This window comes from Ahaetulla prasina, chromosome 1 (assembly GCF_028640845.1).
Source record: "Ahaetulla prasina isolate Xishuangbanna chromosome 1, ASM2864084v1, whole genome shotgun sequence".
Taxonomy (NCBI): domain Eukaryota; kingdom Metazoa; phylum Chordata; class Lepidosauria; order Squamata; family Colubridae; genus Ahaetulla; species Ahaetulla prasina.
In genome coordinates this window covers 369,536,424-369,553,469 of record NC_080539.1, presented here as the reverse complement: position 1 = coordinate 369,553,469, position 17,046 = coordinate 369,536,424, and the positions used below count along the sequence as shown (strand labels likewise).

General features: G+C 45.4%; 1 protein-coding gene across 1 annotated transcript in view; it reads right to left on the bottom strand.

Annotated features, from left to right (window-relative positions):
- Nucleotides 1-16,614, bottom strand: part of PLPP2 (phospholipid phosphatase 2) — a 72,465-nt gene extending 55,851 nt beyond the window's left edge. Inside the window, exon 1 of the mRNA XM_058163585.1 lies at nucleotides 16,448-16,614. Within this exon, the coding sequence (XP_058019568.1) occupies nucleotides 16,448-16,499 (52 nt within the window). The 5' untranslated portion in view covers nucleotides 16,500-16,614. The remainder of the gene's footprint in view (nucleotides 1-16,447) is intronic.
- Nucleotides 16,615-17,046: the final 432 nt, after the last annotated feature.

The window sequence follows — 17,046 nt, the reverse complement described above, 5'->3', positions numbered from 1 at the left end:
TGCGCAGGACTGGACTAGATTTTAAATTCTAATTGGTTTTAATGGGGATTTTATTATTTTTATCATTATTTTAATTATTCAGCCAATTATAATAAGTTTTTTAATAGATGTTTTATCTGTATTTATATGTATGTTTTTATCTGGTTGTGAACCGCCCTGAGTCCCTAGGGAGATAGGGCGGTATAAAAATATGAATAAATAAATAAATAAATAAATAAATAAATAAATAAATAAATAAATATGGGGGAAAACAGAGACAAAAGAAAGAGCGAGCGAGAGAAAGAAAGGAAAACAGAGAAATAATAAAAAAGAAATAAAGGAAAACAAATAGAGAGACAGAAAGAGAAACAAAAGGAAAAAAGAGAAATAGAAAAAAATAGAAAAAGAAATTAAAGAAAAAATATAAAATGAGAGTGAACAAAAAGCAAGCAAGCAAGCAAAAAAGAAAGGAAGGAAGGAAGGAAGGAAGGAAGGAAGAAAGGGAAGGGAAGGGAATAGAATTTATAGAATAGAATTTATTGGCCAAGTGTGATTGGACCCACAAGGAATTTGTCTTGGTGCATACGCTCTCAGTGTACATAAAAGAAAAGATACCTTCATCAAGGTACGACATTTACAACAAAGGAAGGAAGGAAAAAAAAGAAAGAAAGAAAGAAAGAAAAAGAAAGAGAATCAATCCAAGGATGCTCAAAGCAAAAGAGGCTCTAAAAAAGGCTATTTATGGCAACCAGGATGAGTTACCATTCTGGGCATCTCCAGCTGGGCAAAGTAAGGTCCAATCAACTTGATGCATTAAAGGCAAAGGAGAAGAGACAGGAAGCAGCTTTAAAATACGAGCTGGATGCTAAATCAAGAAAGAAAAAAAAGAGGCAGGAGCAAAGAAAGAAGGAAAGTGTAGAGAAAGTAAAAAAACAAAAACAAAACCCAGTTTTTGTTCATACATTTTAATGCGAGCATCTCCTCCCCCCCCCACCGCCCGTCTCCAAAACCAGTAAGTTCCATTTTTTTTGTCTCCTTGCTATTGAAATGAGCTGCAACGCCGCTATTTATTTCATGAACGGATATCTTATGAATCTAATAATGTCTTCACCTTATTCCCTTTTTTTAAAAGTTTTGGGGACTTTACATACCCCTTTATTGCAACCTCCCTTACAGCATTCCCTTCCCCTACAATTCTTATAGAGTCTTTAATTCTTCAGAATTAAATAATGGAATGTATTATTTCATATACACACGTCTCCTAACACCGATGGGGTTACCTAGTTGGGTCATGAAATGTCTACAAGAAAGCAACCAAACGTAAAAAGCACCAAGAACAACTTCCCCCTCCCCCTCCTCCTCTTCCTCTCCACAAACCCTGTTCCATTCTGCTACTGATGAGGTTACCTAGCTGGGTCAAGAAATGTCTACAAGAAAACAAACACAAAAAGCACCAAGAACCTTACAGTCCTCTTCCTCCTCTAACCCCGCTCCCTCCATGATGAAGTTAATAACGATAACAATAACAACAACAGAGTTGGAAGGGACCCTGGAGGCCTTCTAGTCCAACCCCCTGCCCAGGCAGGAAACCCTACACCATCTCAGACAGATGGTTATCCAACATTTTCTTAAAAATTTCCAGTGTTGGAGCATTCACAACTTCTGCGGGCAAGTTGTTCCACTGATTAATTGTTCTAAGTGTCAGGAAATTTCTCCTTAGTTCTAAGTTGCTTCTTTCCTTGATCAGTTTCCACCCATTGCTTCTTGTCCTGCCCTCAGGTGCTTTGGAGAATATCTTGACTCCCTCTTCTTTGTGGCAACCCCTGAGATATTGGAACACTGCTATCATGTCTCCCCTAGTCCTTCTTTTCATTAAACTAGGCATACCGAGTTCCTGCAACCGTTCTTCATATGTTCTAGCCTCCAGTCCCCTAATCATCTTTGTTGCTCTTCTCTGCACTCTTTCTAGAGTCTCAGCATCTTTTTTACATCGTGGCGACCAAAACTGGATGCAATATTCCAGGTATGGCCTTTCCAAGGCATTATAAAGTGGTCTTAACACTTCACGTGATCTTGATTCTATCCCTCTGTTTATGCAGCCCAGAACTGCGTTGGCTTTTTTGGCAGCTGCTGCACACGGCTGGCTCACATCTAAACGGTTGTCCACTAGGACTCCAAGATCCCTCTCACAGTTACTACTATTGAGCAAGGTACCACATATACAGTACCTGTGCATTTTGTTTTTTTGGCCTAAATGTAGAACCTTACTTTTTTCACTGTTGAATTTCATTTTGTTAGATAGCACCCAATGTTCAAGTCTGTCAAGATCTTTCTGTAATTTGAGCCTATCTTCTGGAGTGTTGGCTATTCCTGCCAGCTTGGTGTCATCTGCAAATTTGATGAGTTCCCCATCTATCCCCTCGTCCAAGTCATTGATGAAGAGGTTACCTAGTTGGGTCATGAAACGTCTTCAAAACAACCACCAAGCCCAGAGAGCATCAAGGGTTCCACAATCCTTTTCCTCCTCCACTCTACAAACCCCACTCCCTTCTATGTATTATTTCACATACACACACTTTCTAGCACTGATGAGGTTCCCTAGCTGGGTCATGAAATGTCTGCAAGAAAACAACCCAGCTCAGAGAGCACCTTAAGGACCCCCACCGTTCAACTTGGAGCGACAAATATTCTCTTCTATCAGCAACACATTAATTGTATGTGCTGGTCCCATTTATATTACGTCTGAAGCATTCCAAGTGCAGTATTTTATTGATTTTCCCCCCGTCCCCAGCTGGACAAAAGAGGCAGCCGAAATTGATCTGGAATTGCTTACAATAAAGCCTCCTTTACACCCATTTTTCTCTTCTGCTGAGAAATGATTCTTTTCGGCTGCAACTCAGAAGCTGCTCCCAAGCCACGGTGGGTTTGCAGAGGTTGGAAAAGGATTTCTTCCCAAAGTCGAGAAAGATTTGTTTGCCTTTTCTCATTCAAATTATGACTCACCCAGCCTCTTTCAAAGAAACCGAAGGTGGGCTAAAGAAAGAGAAAGAGAGAGCTGCTGATATACAGGGAGTCCTCGGCTTACGACCACAATGAAGCCCAACATTTCGGTGGCTAAGTGTCCCGCTTAGTGAGTTTTGTTACGTTGAGTGAGTTTGGGCCCGTTCTACGACCTTTCTTGCCACCGTTGGCACGTGAATCCTTGCAGTTGTTAAGTTAGCAACACGGACGTTAAGTGAATCTGGTTTTCCCCATGGACTTTGCTTGTCAGAAGGTCGCAAAAGGGGATCGTGTGACCCTGGGACACTGCAACCGTCATAAACAGGGGTGGGGCTGCTGGGGGTTCACAGGGGTTCGGGAGAACCTCTAGCTAAGCTTCTGTGCAGTTTGGAGAACCTCCCACTCCTGGCTGGCCCCGCCTACCCCACCCCTCCCAGGAGTCTCCATGTGGCCCGTTTTGGATGCAGGTAAGTGCAGAGCGTGCACGGAGGCTCAGGGAGGGCCTACTGGAAGTTCCTCAGCCTCCAGAGCCTGAGGAAGCCATTTTCGCTCTCTCGGAGGCTCAAGAAAGGCCTCCGGAGCCTGGGGAGAGCAAAATCACAACCCCGCCCACCATGGTACATGAGGCCGACTAGGCCACGCCCACCCAGCAACCGGGCAAAGAACCCCTTGCTAAAATTTTTGAAACCCACCTCTGGTCATAAGTATGAGTCAGTTGCCAAACATCTTGAATTCTGATCACATGATCATGGGGATGCTACAAAAGTGTTGACTGTGAAAAAACGGCCATAACTCACTATTTTCAGTGCCGTTGTTACTTTGAACGGTCACTAAATGAACTGGTGTCAGTAGAAAGGTCAGTTTACAGGCCTTTCAAAAGCCAGCCACATTGCAAGTCCAGATAGGGTGGACCTTGGCTAAGCTGTTACCAATGAATTAAACCTGGTTAGCTAAATCAAATGCTGCCTTGGACCAATTCCAAGCCTCTGGGCTGCCAATCCAGGAGACAGATTCACTGGCTGGCAATTCACTTAACCACGGTGGCCAAAAGAAAAGGTCATAAAACAGGGCGAAAACTCACGTAATGAGTTAGCAATGGAAATTTTGGGTTCAGCTGTGGTCGTAAGTTGAGGACCAGCCGTATTACGTTCCTTTCCTCTTAAGCAGCTATGCTGGCTGGAGAATTCTGGGAGTTGAAGTCCACAAGTCTTAAAGCTGTCAAGTTTGAAGACCACTGGCTACTTGTGGTCTTCCGGGTGCGCTTCAAGGTTTTGGTGACTATCTTCAAAGCACTCCATGGCATAGGGCCGGGATACTTATGGGACCGCCTGCTGCTACTGGATACCTCTCACCAACCCGTGCGCTCTCACAGAGAGGGACTCCTCAGGGTGCCGTTGGCCAGACAGTGCCGGCTGGCGACACCCAGGGGAAGGGCCTTCTCTGTGGGGGCTCCCACCCTCTGGAACGAGCTTCCCCCAGGACTTCGCCAACTTCCTGACCTCCGAACCTTTCGCCGCGAGCTTAAGACACATCTATTTATTTGCGCAGGACTGGACTAGATTTTAAATTTGAATTGGTTTTAATGGGGATTTTATTATTTTTATTATCATCATTTTAATTATTCGGCCAATTATAATAAGTTTTTTAATGGATGTTTTTATTTGTATTTATATGTATATTTTTATCTGGTTGTTAACCGCCCTGAGTCCCTAGGGAGATAGGGCGGTATAAAAATATGAAAATAAATAAATAAATAAAGTATCACTGCACGGAGAAATCTAGAAAGCACGACCACTTTCACCAACTTCAAAACAAAACAAAACAAAACTACCAAAAAAATTCATATTTGGTGGACTTGCAAGAAAATTAAGGTCGTTTGGATAAGAATTTGGTGGATTATTCAAAATGTACTGAAGAAGAAGATAAAGTTCCTGCCACAATTTTTCCTTTTGGGAATTATAACGGATTGTACAGGGATTGAGACTAAATTGATTCTGAATTTAATAACAGCAGCAAGACTGTTGATTGGACAATACTGGAAGAAAGAAGAGATACCTACAATAGAAGAATGGATATTGAAAGTTATTAATTTGGCTGAGATGGCTAAAATCTCAGCGTTTTTAAAAGACAATACGCAGGAAAGATATTTAATTGAATGGAAAAAATGGATTGATTATCTACAAAACAGATATCAGATTAAGAAATATCAGATTGCCTTTGAATAATTAGAAAGTTATTTTATGTAATGGGGAGGGGGTTGGGAGATGAAAAGCTTTGGATGTGGTTATTTGGATTGGAAGGGAAAATTTTATTCTATGTTTGGTTTATGTATAACAATACCTTGTGATTGACCCGGGAAGCCGGAGGAGGGGGGGGAGGGAGGGGGGAAGGGTTTTTTTTTTTTTTTGGGAGGGAGGGGGAAAAAAGAGGGAAAAATGTTTTTGTTTTTTAAAACTCTTTCAATAAAAATAAAAAAAAAACTACCAAAAAAATAATAATAATCAGACGATTGACAAGGAGGGAAAAAAGGTAGCTCAATCCAGGTGGAATTTCTCCATTCCAAAGCTGCTCCATCAAGTGTCTACAAGAGTCTCTTAAATGGCATTTTCCGCAGCGTTATAAACAAACCGCACCCCAACCCCGACCAGTTTTGACCCACCCTTAACAGGCAGGATTTGCGACTGGAATTTTTCTCTCCAAAGCTCACGTCTGAAAAGTTAGGACCAATTTTTCCACGGCGATGATGGGTTATGCAGGTGGTCCTCAACTTACGACCACAGTCGAGCCTCACATTTATGTTGCTAAGCGTGAGAAATCGGTTAGTTTGAGTTCGGTCCCGTTTTACGATTTTTCTTGGCACCTTTGTCAAGCGCATCGCCGCCTTGGTTAAGTTAGCAATCCGGTTAAGGGAATCTGGGTTACAGCGGCACGGCAAAAGGTGGCTTAGGACCGTTTTTCCACACTTAACGACCGTTGCGGCATCTCCAGGGTCACGTGATCAAAATACAGACGCTCAGCAACGGATTCCTATTTCTCACGGTTGCAGTGTCCTGGAGTCACATGCAGAAGTGGTATTTAGCCGGTTCGTACCGGTTCAAGGGAACCGGTAGCAAAGATCGTTCGTGGGTGGGCCCGCCCACCGACCCACCCCAGCGCTATGCTGTCCTATTTAGGCACGTTTTTGAGGATGGGTGCATGCACCGAAGGCACGCGCATGAGCAAAGCACATGCACAGAAGGCCAGGTGCATTCGTGGAAGATGCGCGCATGTGTACGGCGAGCCGGTGGTAACAAAACGTGAAACCCACCTCTGGTCACGTGATCCCCTTTTGTGACCTTCTGACAAGCACAGCCAATGGGGGGGGGCAAACCAGATTTGCTTAACGCCCGTGTGATTCACTTAACAACCGCAGCGATTCGCTTGGCGCCAGCGGCCAAACGGTTTGTAAAATCGGGCCCTGCTCGCTGAACAATTTCCCTCGTTTAGCAAGAGAAATCGTGGCCGTAAGTCGAAGACTCCCTGTACGAAAACTTGCTTAGGATGAAGGGATCAAGCCTCAGGGCTCTGCCACCCATGGTCCCGAGTCTGTTGCCAAGGTTGAACGGCTCAAAGGTCAGTGGCTTCTGAGTCACCAGGCCCAGAGAAAGCAGGATGAGATAATTAAATGGATGATATTAACCGGTCAAAATACAATTTTGCACGGATCATTTTGAAAAGAGCTGGATGAGCGGCTGAGAAGAGATCCCTACTTCTGGTGCTACTTCAGGAGAAGATTTATTCTATGTCTTTTTGGGGAGACTTTGGGGCCCCAAATGACCCCCTCCCCAAATTTCCCGTGCCTGAGCGAGACCAGTGATGAAGTCAGTTTTGCTCCGTTTTACAACCAGTGAATGGCTGCCGTTCTTAAGTTAGCGATATTGGTTGTTAAGTGAATCGGGCTTCCCCCCCCCATGGACTTGGCTTTGCCAGAAGGTCGCAAGAGGGGAATCACGTGACCCTGGGAGACCGCAACCGTCGCAAATAGGAACTGGTTGCCGATATTTTGATCATGTGACCAGAGGGTTGTAAGCTAAACGGTTGTGTGAAAAACGGCAGTGCAGCTGTAACTTCAAACGGTCACTAAATGAACGGCTGTAAGTTGAGGATTATCTGAACAAAGCTTAAGTTCAACCAATAAATCAGAATAGCGCTGGAAGGGACCTCGGAGGTCTTCTAGTCCATCCCTCTGCTCAAGCAGGAGAGCCTATACCATTTCAGACAAACAGTTGTCCAGTCTCTTCTTAAAAATCTCCAGTGATGGAGGCACCCACAACTTCTGGTGGCAGGCCGTTCCACTGGTTAATTGTCCTCACTGTTAGGAAGTGTCTCCTTAATTCCAGGTTGTTTCTTTCCTGGATTAATTTCCATCAACAATATTCAGCCGTTAAAAAAATCAGAATAGCATTTAAGAGGTTCAAAAACAGAGTCAGCAGCCAATCCAATGAAATGGAAAATACCGATAGAAATACAGGTACTCCTCGACATACAACAGTTCATTTAGTGACCAGGAGTCTCCAACCTTGGCAACTTTAATTCTGGGAGTTGAAGTCCACAAGTCTTAAAGTTGCCAAGGTTGGAAACCCTTGGTCTAGGCACAGCCGTCGAGAAATTCTGCCAAAAAATTCAAAAGCTGGATGAGAACCGAACGAAAACTTCCTGGAATTTGGACGGGAGCTTCAATTCCTGGCATAATCCTTTTGTCCTTCACATTACCCAGCCAACGGGGAATAAATTAAGTTTTTTGCCAATGGCTGCTTGGCTAATCTCGTTCCCCTCTCATCAACCCTCGTCCCAAAATACAGACAAACCCACTTCCAAATAAAGCGTACGTGTTGCGCAGAAAAAGCAACCACTTCACCCGCGCATCCATTCTTTTAATGGATCGCCTCCAAGCCTTCCAATTCCGGAGCACTCTACCTTAAACGGCCCACGCAATCCTAGGTATTTATAGAAGAATGTCTCCTCCTGTTTTAACTTTCCAAAATATATTTTAATCCCAAAGTCATTTCCCCCTCCTCCTCTCCCCCCCCACTTCTCTCTCTATCCTGCCTCTGCTTAAAAGCAACTTAGAAACTTGTAGTTGTGCTGCTCCAGATGTGTGGGAAAGGCAAATTTAATTCCAATGACGTGACGTTCAACGCTTGGCAGTTTCCCTCCCCACCAAAAAAAACATCTGCACAGTAGAAAATTGCCGGGGGGGGGGGGTAGAGAGAAAGTATTGTAACCGAATCAACCAACGTCCCGGAAAAAAAGCTAGGCCAAGTTTACCCTACCTAACACAATCTGAGTGACAAGCACCAACATGCAAATTCGCAAAATAAATACATATAGTTATAGTTAGCGGCGGTTCACCTATTAATTTCCTTGTTCTCATGCTACAGGGCAAAGATGCAGATCTAAAGTCCCAAAGTCTCCTGAAGCAAGCTGAAAACAATACGGGCAATTAAAAACAAAGGGGAAAAAAATTCTGCATTTGCCAAAGTACGTATTTTAATTTTGCGTTTCCTCCTTAAATATAAATATATAACCTCTTTTAAAGGAGAAGAGGAAAACTGTTGAGGAAGGATGATCCGAAGCTAGAAAAATTGGATCCCACGCACCGATTTGTTCTGTGCCAAGCTTTGAATTTTTTTGTTTGTTTGTTGTTGAGTTGAATTAGCCATGTTGAGATGACTCATCGACTGGCACCAGAAGGGCGTGGAAATTCAACTTTTATAACTGCCAGGTGAGGCCTGTGTGGCTTTGGCTTTCCTTTCTTTTTAGGAAAGAAAGTTCCTAAAGGAAGGAAAGAAAGTTTTCTGGGGGGAAAAACCCCAAGTTCTCCATAGAACTAAGAGTTGGAAGGGACTTTTGGAGGTCTTATAACAGTCTTATAACCTATAACAGTGATGGCTAACTTTTTTGCCGCCGTGTGCCAAAAGCGGAGGGGGGGGGAGCACATGGGGGTCGCACGCACGCATGCCCACACCCATAATTCAATATGCCCACCCCACGCATGTACGTGAGACCCCCACGCTCCCCTCGCTTTTGGCACGGTGGGCCTAGTAGGCCCGTTTTTTGCTCTCCCCAGGCTCCAGAGCCTTTCTAGGAGTCTGGGGAGGGCAAAAACCACCTTCTCCACCCCTCCGGAGCTCCTCTGGATGCTGGAAACAGCCTGTTTCCTGACTTCCGATGGGCCTGGAAGGCCCGAAAATCAGCGCACGTCGGAGCTGAGTTAGGGCAACGCTTGCATGCCCACCGATATGGCTCCGCATATGTGGCACCATAGTTTCGCCATCACGGCCCTATAACATTTCAGACAAATAGTTGTCCAGGACCCACAACGTGTGAAGGCATCTCAAACCTCTTTTCCTATCAATACTTTTGGTCATGACTTGGTGATCAGCATCCCCAAAACCAGCAGAACCCATCAAAGAGGCACCAAACACAAATCCAGGTAGTCCTTGACTTATGACCGTAACTGAGCCCGAAGTTTCCACTGTTAAGCAAGGCAGTTGCTAAGTGAGTAGTGCCCCCCACCCCAAATACGAGTCAGTTGCCATTCGTCTGCATTTTGATCACACGACCGTGGGAATGCTGCAAGGGTCGTTAAGTGTGAAAAACGGTCGTAAGTCGCTTGTTTTCATGCCGTCGTGGTTTTGAACGGTCACTGAACAAGTCGGCTGCAAAGCAAGGACTACCTGTATTCTACAAGGGAGACCAAAATGTTTGCCACTTGTTTGGGACCAAACCACCAATTCAACCGAATCAAATCAGCAACTCTACTCAACGAGCTAAGACCCCTCCGATGCCCAGGAGTATTTCTGCAGCGATGGTCAAAAAAAGCCAAGATGGCGGCTTCAACGGCATAATCCCAGGCCTGCTGCTTTGCACATGCACATATCAAAGGCAATTGGACTTCCCTCACGTAGTGGCCCGGACATTTGGACTTTTCTGAGGCCCCTGAGGACAACGTTAGGGGGATCTCACACAATTTCTGCAAATATATTTGACAGTACAGCAATGTTTTTCAACCTCAACAACTTAAAAGATGTGTGGACCACAACTCCCAATATTCACCAGCCAATTCCTTCCTTCCTCCCTCTCTCCCTCCCTCTTTTTCTTCTCCCTCTCCATCCTTCCATCCTACCTTCCTTCCTTCCCTCCCTTTCCTTCCCTTCCTTCCTTTCTTGTCCTTCCCTCTCCTTCCCTTCTTTCCCTCCTCCTTCCTTCATTTCTCCCTTCCTTCCTTTTCCTTCTTCCCTCCCTCTCCTGTTTTCCTTGCTCCCCTCCCTCCCTCTTCTTTCTTTTTCTCTTTCTTTCCCTTCCTTCCTTCCCATCTCCCTCCCTCTTTTCCTTCTCCCTTTCCATCCTTCCATCCTACCTTCCTTTCATCCCTCTCCTTCCCTTTTCTTTCCTTCCTTTCCTGTCCTTCCCTGTCCTTCCCTTCCTCCTTCATTTCTTCCTCTCTCCCTTCCCTCCCTCCCTTTTCCTTGCTTCCCTCCCTCCCTCTTCTTTCTTTTCTTTTTCTTTCTTTTCCTTCCTTCTCCCTCCACTTTCTTTCTTCTTTCTGCTCCATCCTGCTTCCCTCTGTCCCCTGCTTCCTTCTTATCCATCCATCCATCCATCCATCCATCCATCCATCCATCTATCCATCTATCCATCCATCCCTGTCAGGATATACTCAATTCCTTCCTTCCTTCCTTCCTTCCTTCCTTCCTTCCTTCCTTCCTTCCTTCCTTCCTTCCTTCCTTCCTTCCTTCCTCCCTCCCTGCCTGCCTGCCTGCCTGCCTGCCTGCCTGCCTGCCTGCCTTCTTAGTTTTTAATCTTCATTCATGAAAAATGCAAAATCTTATCTTAGCACACAGGATGTGCCTGTCCTGTTCTATCAGATCATCACCCTCCAAATACCATATGTTTCCCGTGTGTTGTCTGGGCTGCCCAGTTTTCATCCTATAGAATAAACAGATGTTGAACCTTCACCCCAATGCATAATTGGACATCTGGAACTCAGTGCCACAAGTATTGAAGGCAGGGGATCGAAATGCTCAAGAAAAGGAATTCAAATCTCTAGTCGAATGAAATTGTCTATCAGTGGGCCGTTAGTCACCTTATGTCAGCAGAGCCACACTTAATATGATGCTGGCTGACTAATAATAATAATAATAATAATAATAATAATAATAATAATAATAATAATAATAATAATAATAATAATAATAATAATAATAATAATAATAATAATAATAATAATAATAATAATAATAATAATAATAATAATAATAATAGAGTTGGAAGGGACCTTAGAGGCCTTCTAGTCCAACCCCCTGCCCAGGCAGGAAACCCTACACCATTTCAGACAAATGGCTATCCAACATTTTCTTAAAAATTTCCAGTATTGGAGCATTCATAACTTCTGCAGGCAAGTTGTTTCACTGATTAATTGTTCTCACCGTCAGAAAATTTCTCCTTAGTTCTAAGTTGCTTCTCTCCTTGATTAGTTTCCACCCATTGCTTCTTGTTCTACCCTCAGGTGCTTTGGAGAATAGCTTGACTCCCTCTTCTTTGTAGCAGCCCCTGAGATATTGGAACACTGCTATCATGTCTCCCCTAGTCCTTCTTTTCATTAAACTAGGCATACCCAGTTCTTGCAACCGTTCTTCATCCAGTCCCCTAATCATCTTTGATTGGATATTGATTAGGAGAATCAAATGCCCCCTCCCCATTTATATCGGAGCTATTTATATCAGCACTAGCTGCATTCACATCTCAGGTTGAGGCCGGTCTGTTTAGAAACCGTCAGGGCGAAACATTTCAAATTAAGAAGAAATTGGAGCTAGCCTCCTGAACTAAATGCATGCTTTAAAAAAAAAATTAAACATATTCCTTTCCAGAATTTGGGTACCACCTGGCGGGTATCTAGAGAGGATAAAAAAAAGCATGAAACACACCGAAAGGGGGCAGGCCTGCAGTGGCATGGGTTTGTGGCTGCCATCTTGACTTTTTTGACCTCAACATCCCTGGATTCAAAGTCGCATTTCTTTAACAGCAGACCCATCCTAATTTTCTCCACATCTGGACTTACTGCGTCCCAGTTCAGATGCCTATGAATTTTGCTGAGTTTGGAGCGCAGGACAAACTCCCCGCTGAAAATGATGCACGTCAAATCCAGAACCACAAATCTACACATTGAAAATTCTGGGTGTGCACCCCAAAACTATCCAGGTTCAAAACTCCACCCATAATCTGTCACAATCTCTCTCTTGTTCTGGCTAAAAGGGCCCATCACACAAGATAATTCTAAAACAGTTGCTTCCCAAATCTTGTAAGGTAAATTACTTCAAATTGGGTACAGTTAGTCCTTGACTTACAACCAGTGGTGGGATTCAGCCAGTTCGCATCACTTCGGGAGAACCGGTTGTTAACTTTCTGAGCAATTTGGTAAACTGGTTGTTGGAAGAAATCATTAGGGCAGAGAATTGTCTTTTTTTTTCTCTTTCTCTTTCTTTTTCTTTTCTTTCTTTCTTTCTTCTTTTTTGAATTTATATCCCACCCTTCTCCGAAGACTCAGGGCGGCTTACATTGTGTAAGGCAATAGTCTCATCCTATTTGTATATTTATATACAAAGTCAACTTATTGCCCCCCCCAACAATCTGGGTCCTCATTTTACCTACCTTATAAAGCAGAGGTTCCCAATCTTTTTCGCCCGCGGCTCCCCCGGAAATCCGACCTGCAACTGCGCATGCGCACCAGACGCCCCAGAAATGGCGCATCAGCGCCAGACCCAGCGGGCGCAGATATTCCGCGGCGCCCCCATGACGATAGCGCGGCTCCCTGGGGAGCCGCGGCTCACACTTTGGGAATCACTGTTATAAAGGATGGAAGGCTGAGTCAACCTTGGGCCTGGTGGGACTCGAGCCTGCAGTAATTGTAACTGCAGGCAGCTGTGTGTTAATAACAGGCTACATTAGCCTGGTGAGCCACTTCCCAGCCCACATGCTTACAACCATTCTTACAACCATTCGTTTAGTGACCATTGCACGTTACAGCAGCATTGAAAAAAGTGGCTTTATGTCAAGTGGTGGGATTCAATTAATTTAAGAACCGGTTCTCTGCCCTAATGATTTCTTCCAATAACCAGTTTGCCAAACTGCTCAGAAAGTTAACAACCGGTTCTCCCGAAGTGATGCGAACTGGCTGAATCCCACCCCTGCTTATGTCCATTTTTCACACTTACGACTGCTGGTCATTTTAATTAATTAATTAATTCAACGATTAATAAGTGGAACAACTTGCCTGCAGAAATTGTAAACGCTCCAAAACTGGAAAATTTTTAAGAAGATGCTGGATAAACCATCTGTCTGAGATGGTGTAGGGTTTTCCTGCCTAAGCACGGGGTTGGACTAGAAGGCCTCCAAGGTCCCTTCCAACTCTGTTGTTATTGTTATTATATAATTAAAATTTAGGTGCTTGGCAACTGACTCGTATTTATGACAGTTGCACTGACCTGGAATCATGTGACAAGCATTTGTGACCTTTTCCCAGCCAGTTTCCAACATGCAAAGTCAATGGGGGAAGCCAGATTCACTTAACAACCGTGTGATTCACTTAACAACCGTGTGATTCGCTTAACAACTGTGGCAAAAGTCTTAAAATGAGGCACAAGTCACTTAAGAATCGTCTGTTAAGTTGCTTATTTGTTAGGTTGCTGTTTTGTTGCTAATTGTCACTTAACAATTAGCAACAAAAATGTGGGGCTCATTTGAGGTCATAAACCAAGGACCACCTCTAAAAGTAGTTTTAACCCACAATTCCCAGCACAAGGGGGACATTAAAACTGACTTAAAAGATATATGCCATGTTTGAAAATCTCCCAAAATATTCCTGTTAAAGACAAACATCAATGAAATGACCCATGCTAATTCTCATTCAATGAAATTTGTACAGGTAATCCTCGATTTACAACCACAATTGAGCCCAAAGTTTCTGTTGTTAAGTGAGACAGCCGTTAAGTGAGTTTTGCCCCATTTTACTACCTTTCTTGCCCAGTTGTTAAGTGAATCACTGCAGCTCTTAATAACATGGTTGTTAAGTGAACCTGGCTTTCCCATTGACTTTGCTTTGTCAGGAGGTCGCAAAAGGCATGACCTCAGGACCGTCATAAATGTGAGTCAGTTGCCAAGCCTCTGAATGTTAATTATGTGACTGTAGAGATGCCACAATTGGTTGTAAGTGTGAAAAAGGTTTATAAGTCACTTTTTTCAGCGTCGTTATGACTTCAGTCACTAAATGTAAAGGTTGTAACTTGAGGACTACCTCGAGTTACGACCATTCGTTCAGCAACTGTCCAAAATTAAAACGTTCCTGAAGGAAGTGACCTTGAAGTTTGTTCTGAGCATGTAGGAGGAAAAAAATGGGGACTTTTAAAGGCTGAAGCAACAGCTGGGTTCATGTAACCAAGCCATAGCTGGTCCAATAGTGGTTTATAAACAATGCACATTTGGCAAGGTTCATGGAACAAGCCAAAATCCAAATAAGGCTGCTTGGATGTTGAAATGTTGCCTGTGAGGTTCAGATCACACATAATATTTCAAGCAGCCAACTTAGTCTACAGAAAGACAGACAAGTCTGTTTTGGGCGGCTGCAAAGGCAGGAAAGTCAACATTCTCACTAAACCATGATTCAATTAATTATGATTAAGCTTGCTGGACTCCAAAGCTGTACTGACTACGTCTTGAAAGAATGTCCATCGGGAAAGCCATCAAAATGGTGGAGTTTTTTGTTTTTTTCCCCCAGCCTTGGCAACTTTTAAGATGGGTGGACTTCAACTCCCAGAATTCCCTAGCCAGCATGGCTGGCTGGCTGGCTGGCTGGCTGGGGAATTCTGGGAGTGGAAATCCACTTATCTTAAAAGTTCTGCAGATCGATATAAACGCTACCACAAAACTTCCCTCCCCCCGCCCCGCCCAAAGGTCTACAGTTCAGATCTTCCCCTCTGCCTGGCTGAGCCTTCACACAACCTTCACACACTACAAAGACAATTGCACTAAAAGCTGGTTAGTCTTTCATCCAGTTCTGCACAAAACCAGCCCTTTCACTTCACTCTTGGTTTTGTGTGAAGTCAGAAAACGGGAGGGGGAGCAGGTTAAGGGTGTCCTGTGAATGCAGACCTTGGGATAGGGGTAGAGAGGGGGAGAAAGGGATTTAATTTTGTTAAAAAGGGATAGCAAAGGGGGGACGGGATGGACGGACGGACCACGAAGCAGCCTTCAAACCAGAAGAGCAGGGATGCTGAGTTTGTTTGCCCCCATTGTAAGGGGGGAGGATACCCCCAGCCCAGCTGGTATCAATAAAAGAGGCGGCAGCAATATAAGAAAATGACGAAGGAAGGCTCCGCTGGCAAATTGGTAAAGTATGAGTTTCTTTTGAAAAAGATCCCAGGAGTTTTCTTGCAAAACAAGGACCAAAGAGACAGGAGGAGGAGGGGGGGAAAGCACATTTTACCAGGAAGAAAACTTTCCAATTCTGCCAGGGTGGGGTGGGGTGTCCCCCTCCCCCCACAAAGGACCCCTAGGAAAAAGTCCTGGGAAGGAAGGAAGGAAGGAAGGAAGGAAGGAAGGAAGGAAGGAAGGAAGGAAGGAAGGAAAGGGGTGGTGGCTTAGAACAACTTTAAAGGGGAGCGGGGTGGGGGGGAGTGTAAAACTTTTCCCACCTCTACCAAAAAAAAGTAAAAAATGGCAAAGATAAAAAAGCAGGAGAATTGATGGCTAAAAGATGGAAATCAGTCGATCGGCCCCATCAATCCATCCGCCCATCAATCTATCAATCAATCAACCAACCAGTCAATCGATCAGTCAATCAATCAATCAGTCAGTCACTCAATCAATCAATCAATGACCCGTCTTTGGAGGAGAGAAGCAAAGCAAGGAAGGAAGGGGAGGGGGCTCTGGACTGGACCCCCCCTTCCCCCCCAAAGATAAAAGCATTTAGGGAAGGTCCGAATTCGGAGCCAGGTTTGGGTTGGGGGGGGTGAGGAAGAGGGGGTTCCCTCTCTGGTCCCGCATGGAGGGAGGGAGGGAAGGAAGGAAGGAGGGAAGGAAGGAAGGAGGGAAGGAAGGAAGGAGGGAAGGAGGGAGGGAAGGAAGGAAGGAGAGAGGGAGGGAAGGAAGGAAGGAAGGAGGGAGGGAAGGAAGGAAGGAGGGAGGGAAGGAAGGAGGGAGGGAGGGAAGGAAGGAAGGAAGGAGGGAGGGAGGAAGGAAGGAGGGAAGGAGAGAGGGAGGGAAGGAAGGAGGGAGGGAGGGAGGGAAGGACGGAGGGAAGGAAGGAAGGAAAGAAGGAGGGAAGGAAGGAAGGAAGGAAGGAAGTAGAGAGGGAAGGAAGGAAGGAGGGAGGGAAGGAAGGAAGGAGGGAAGGAAGGAAGGAAGGAGGCAGGGAGGGGGGGGTCCTTACCGACCACCAGGCACAGCACATCCAGCGCCACGAACAGCTTGGTGCGCTCCATCGCGCTGCGCCCGCCGCTTCTGCGATCCAGAGGCTCACATCGCGCAAGCCGCCGACCGAAAGACGAGCTCCAGCGCCGCTGCAGCTTCGGAGGGGAGGAAGCCGAGAGGAGGAGCCGGCCGGGTGGGTGAGATGGGCCGGGGAAAAGCACCGCCCTCGCCTCGCCTCGCCTCGCTTCTCCCTCCTGCGGGGCGAGGCGCAGGGCCGGGCTTAAGCGCGCTCTCCGAGCATGTGCAGAGTGCCTCGGTCTTTTACGACCCGCCGCTTGGGATCAGCTGAACAGGCAGCCCCGCCTGTCGGAAAAACACCGGCGGGCGGGAGGCGCTTGAGGACCCGGGATTCCTGAGCATGTCAAGAGTGCCGTGGATTTCAAGGAGAACGGAGGGTGGTTGGGTTTCTCTCCCCCACACAAAGTCCGATAGACCTGGCGGTCGTAGAGCGAGGATGGAGGCCTGACTGTAGGTGGCTCAGTGGCTAAGACACTGAGCTTGTCGGTCAGAAAGGTCGGCGGTTCGAATCCCTAGGTCTCCTGCGTGGGCAGGGGGTTG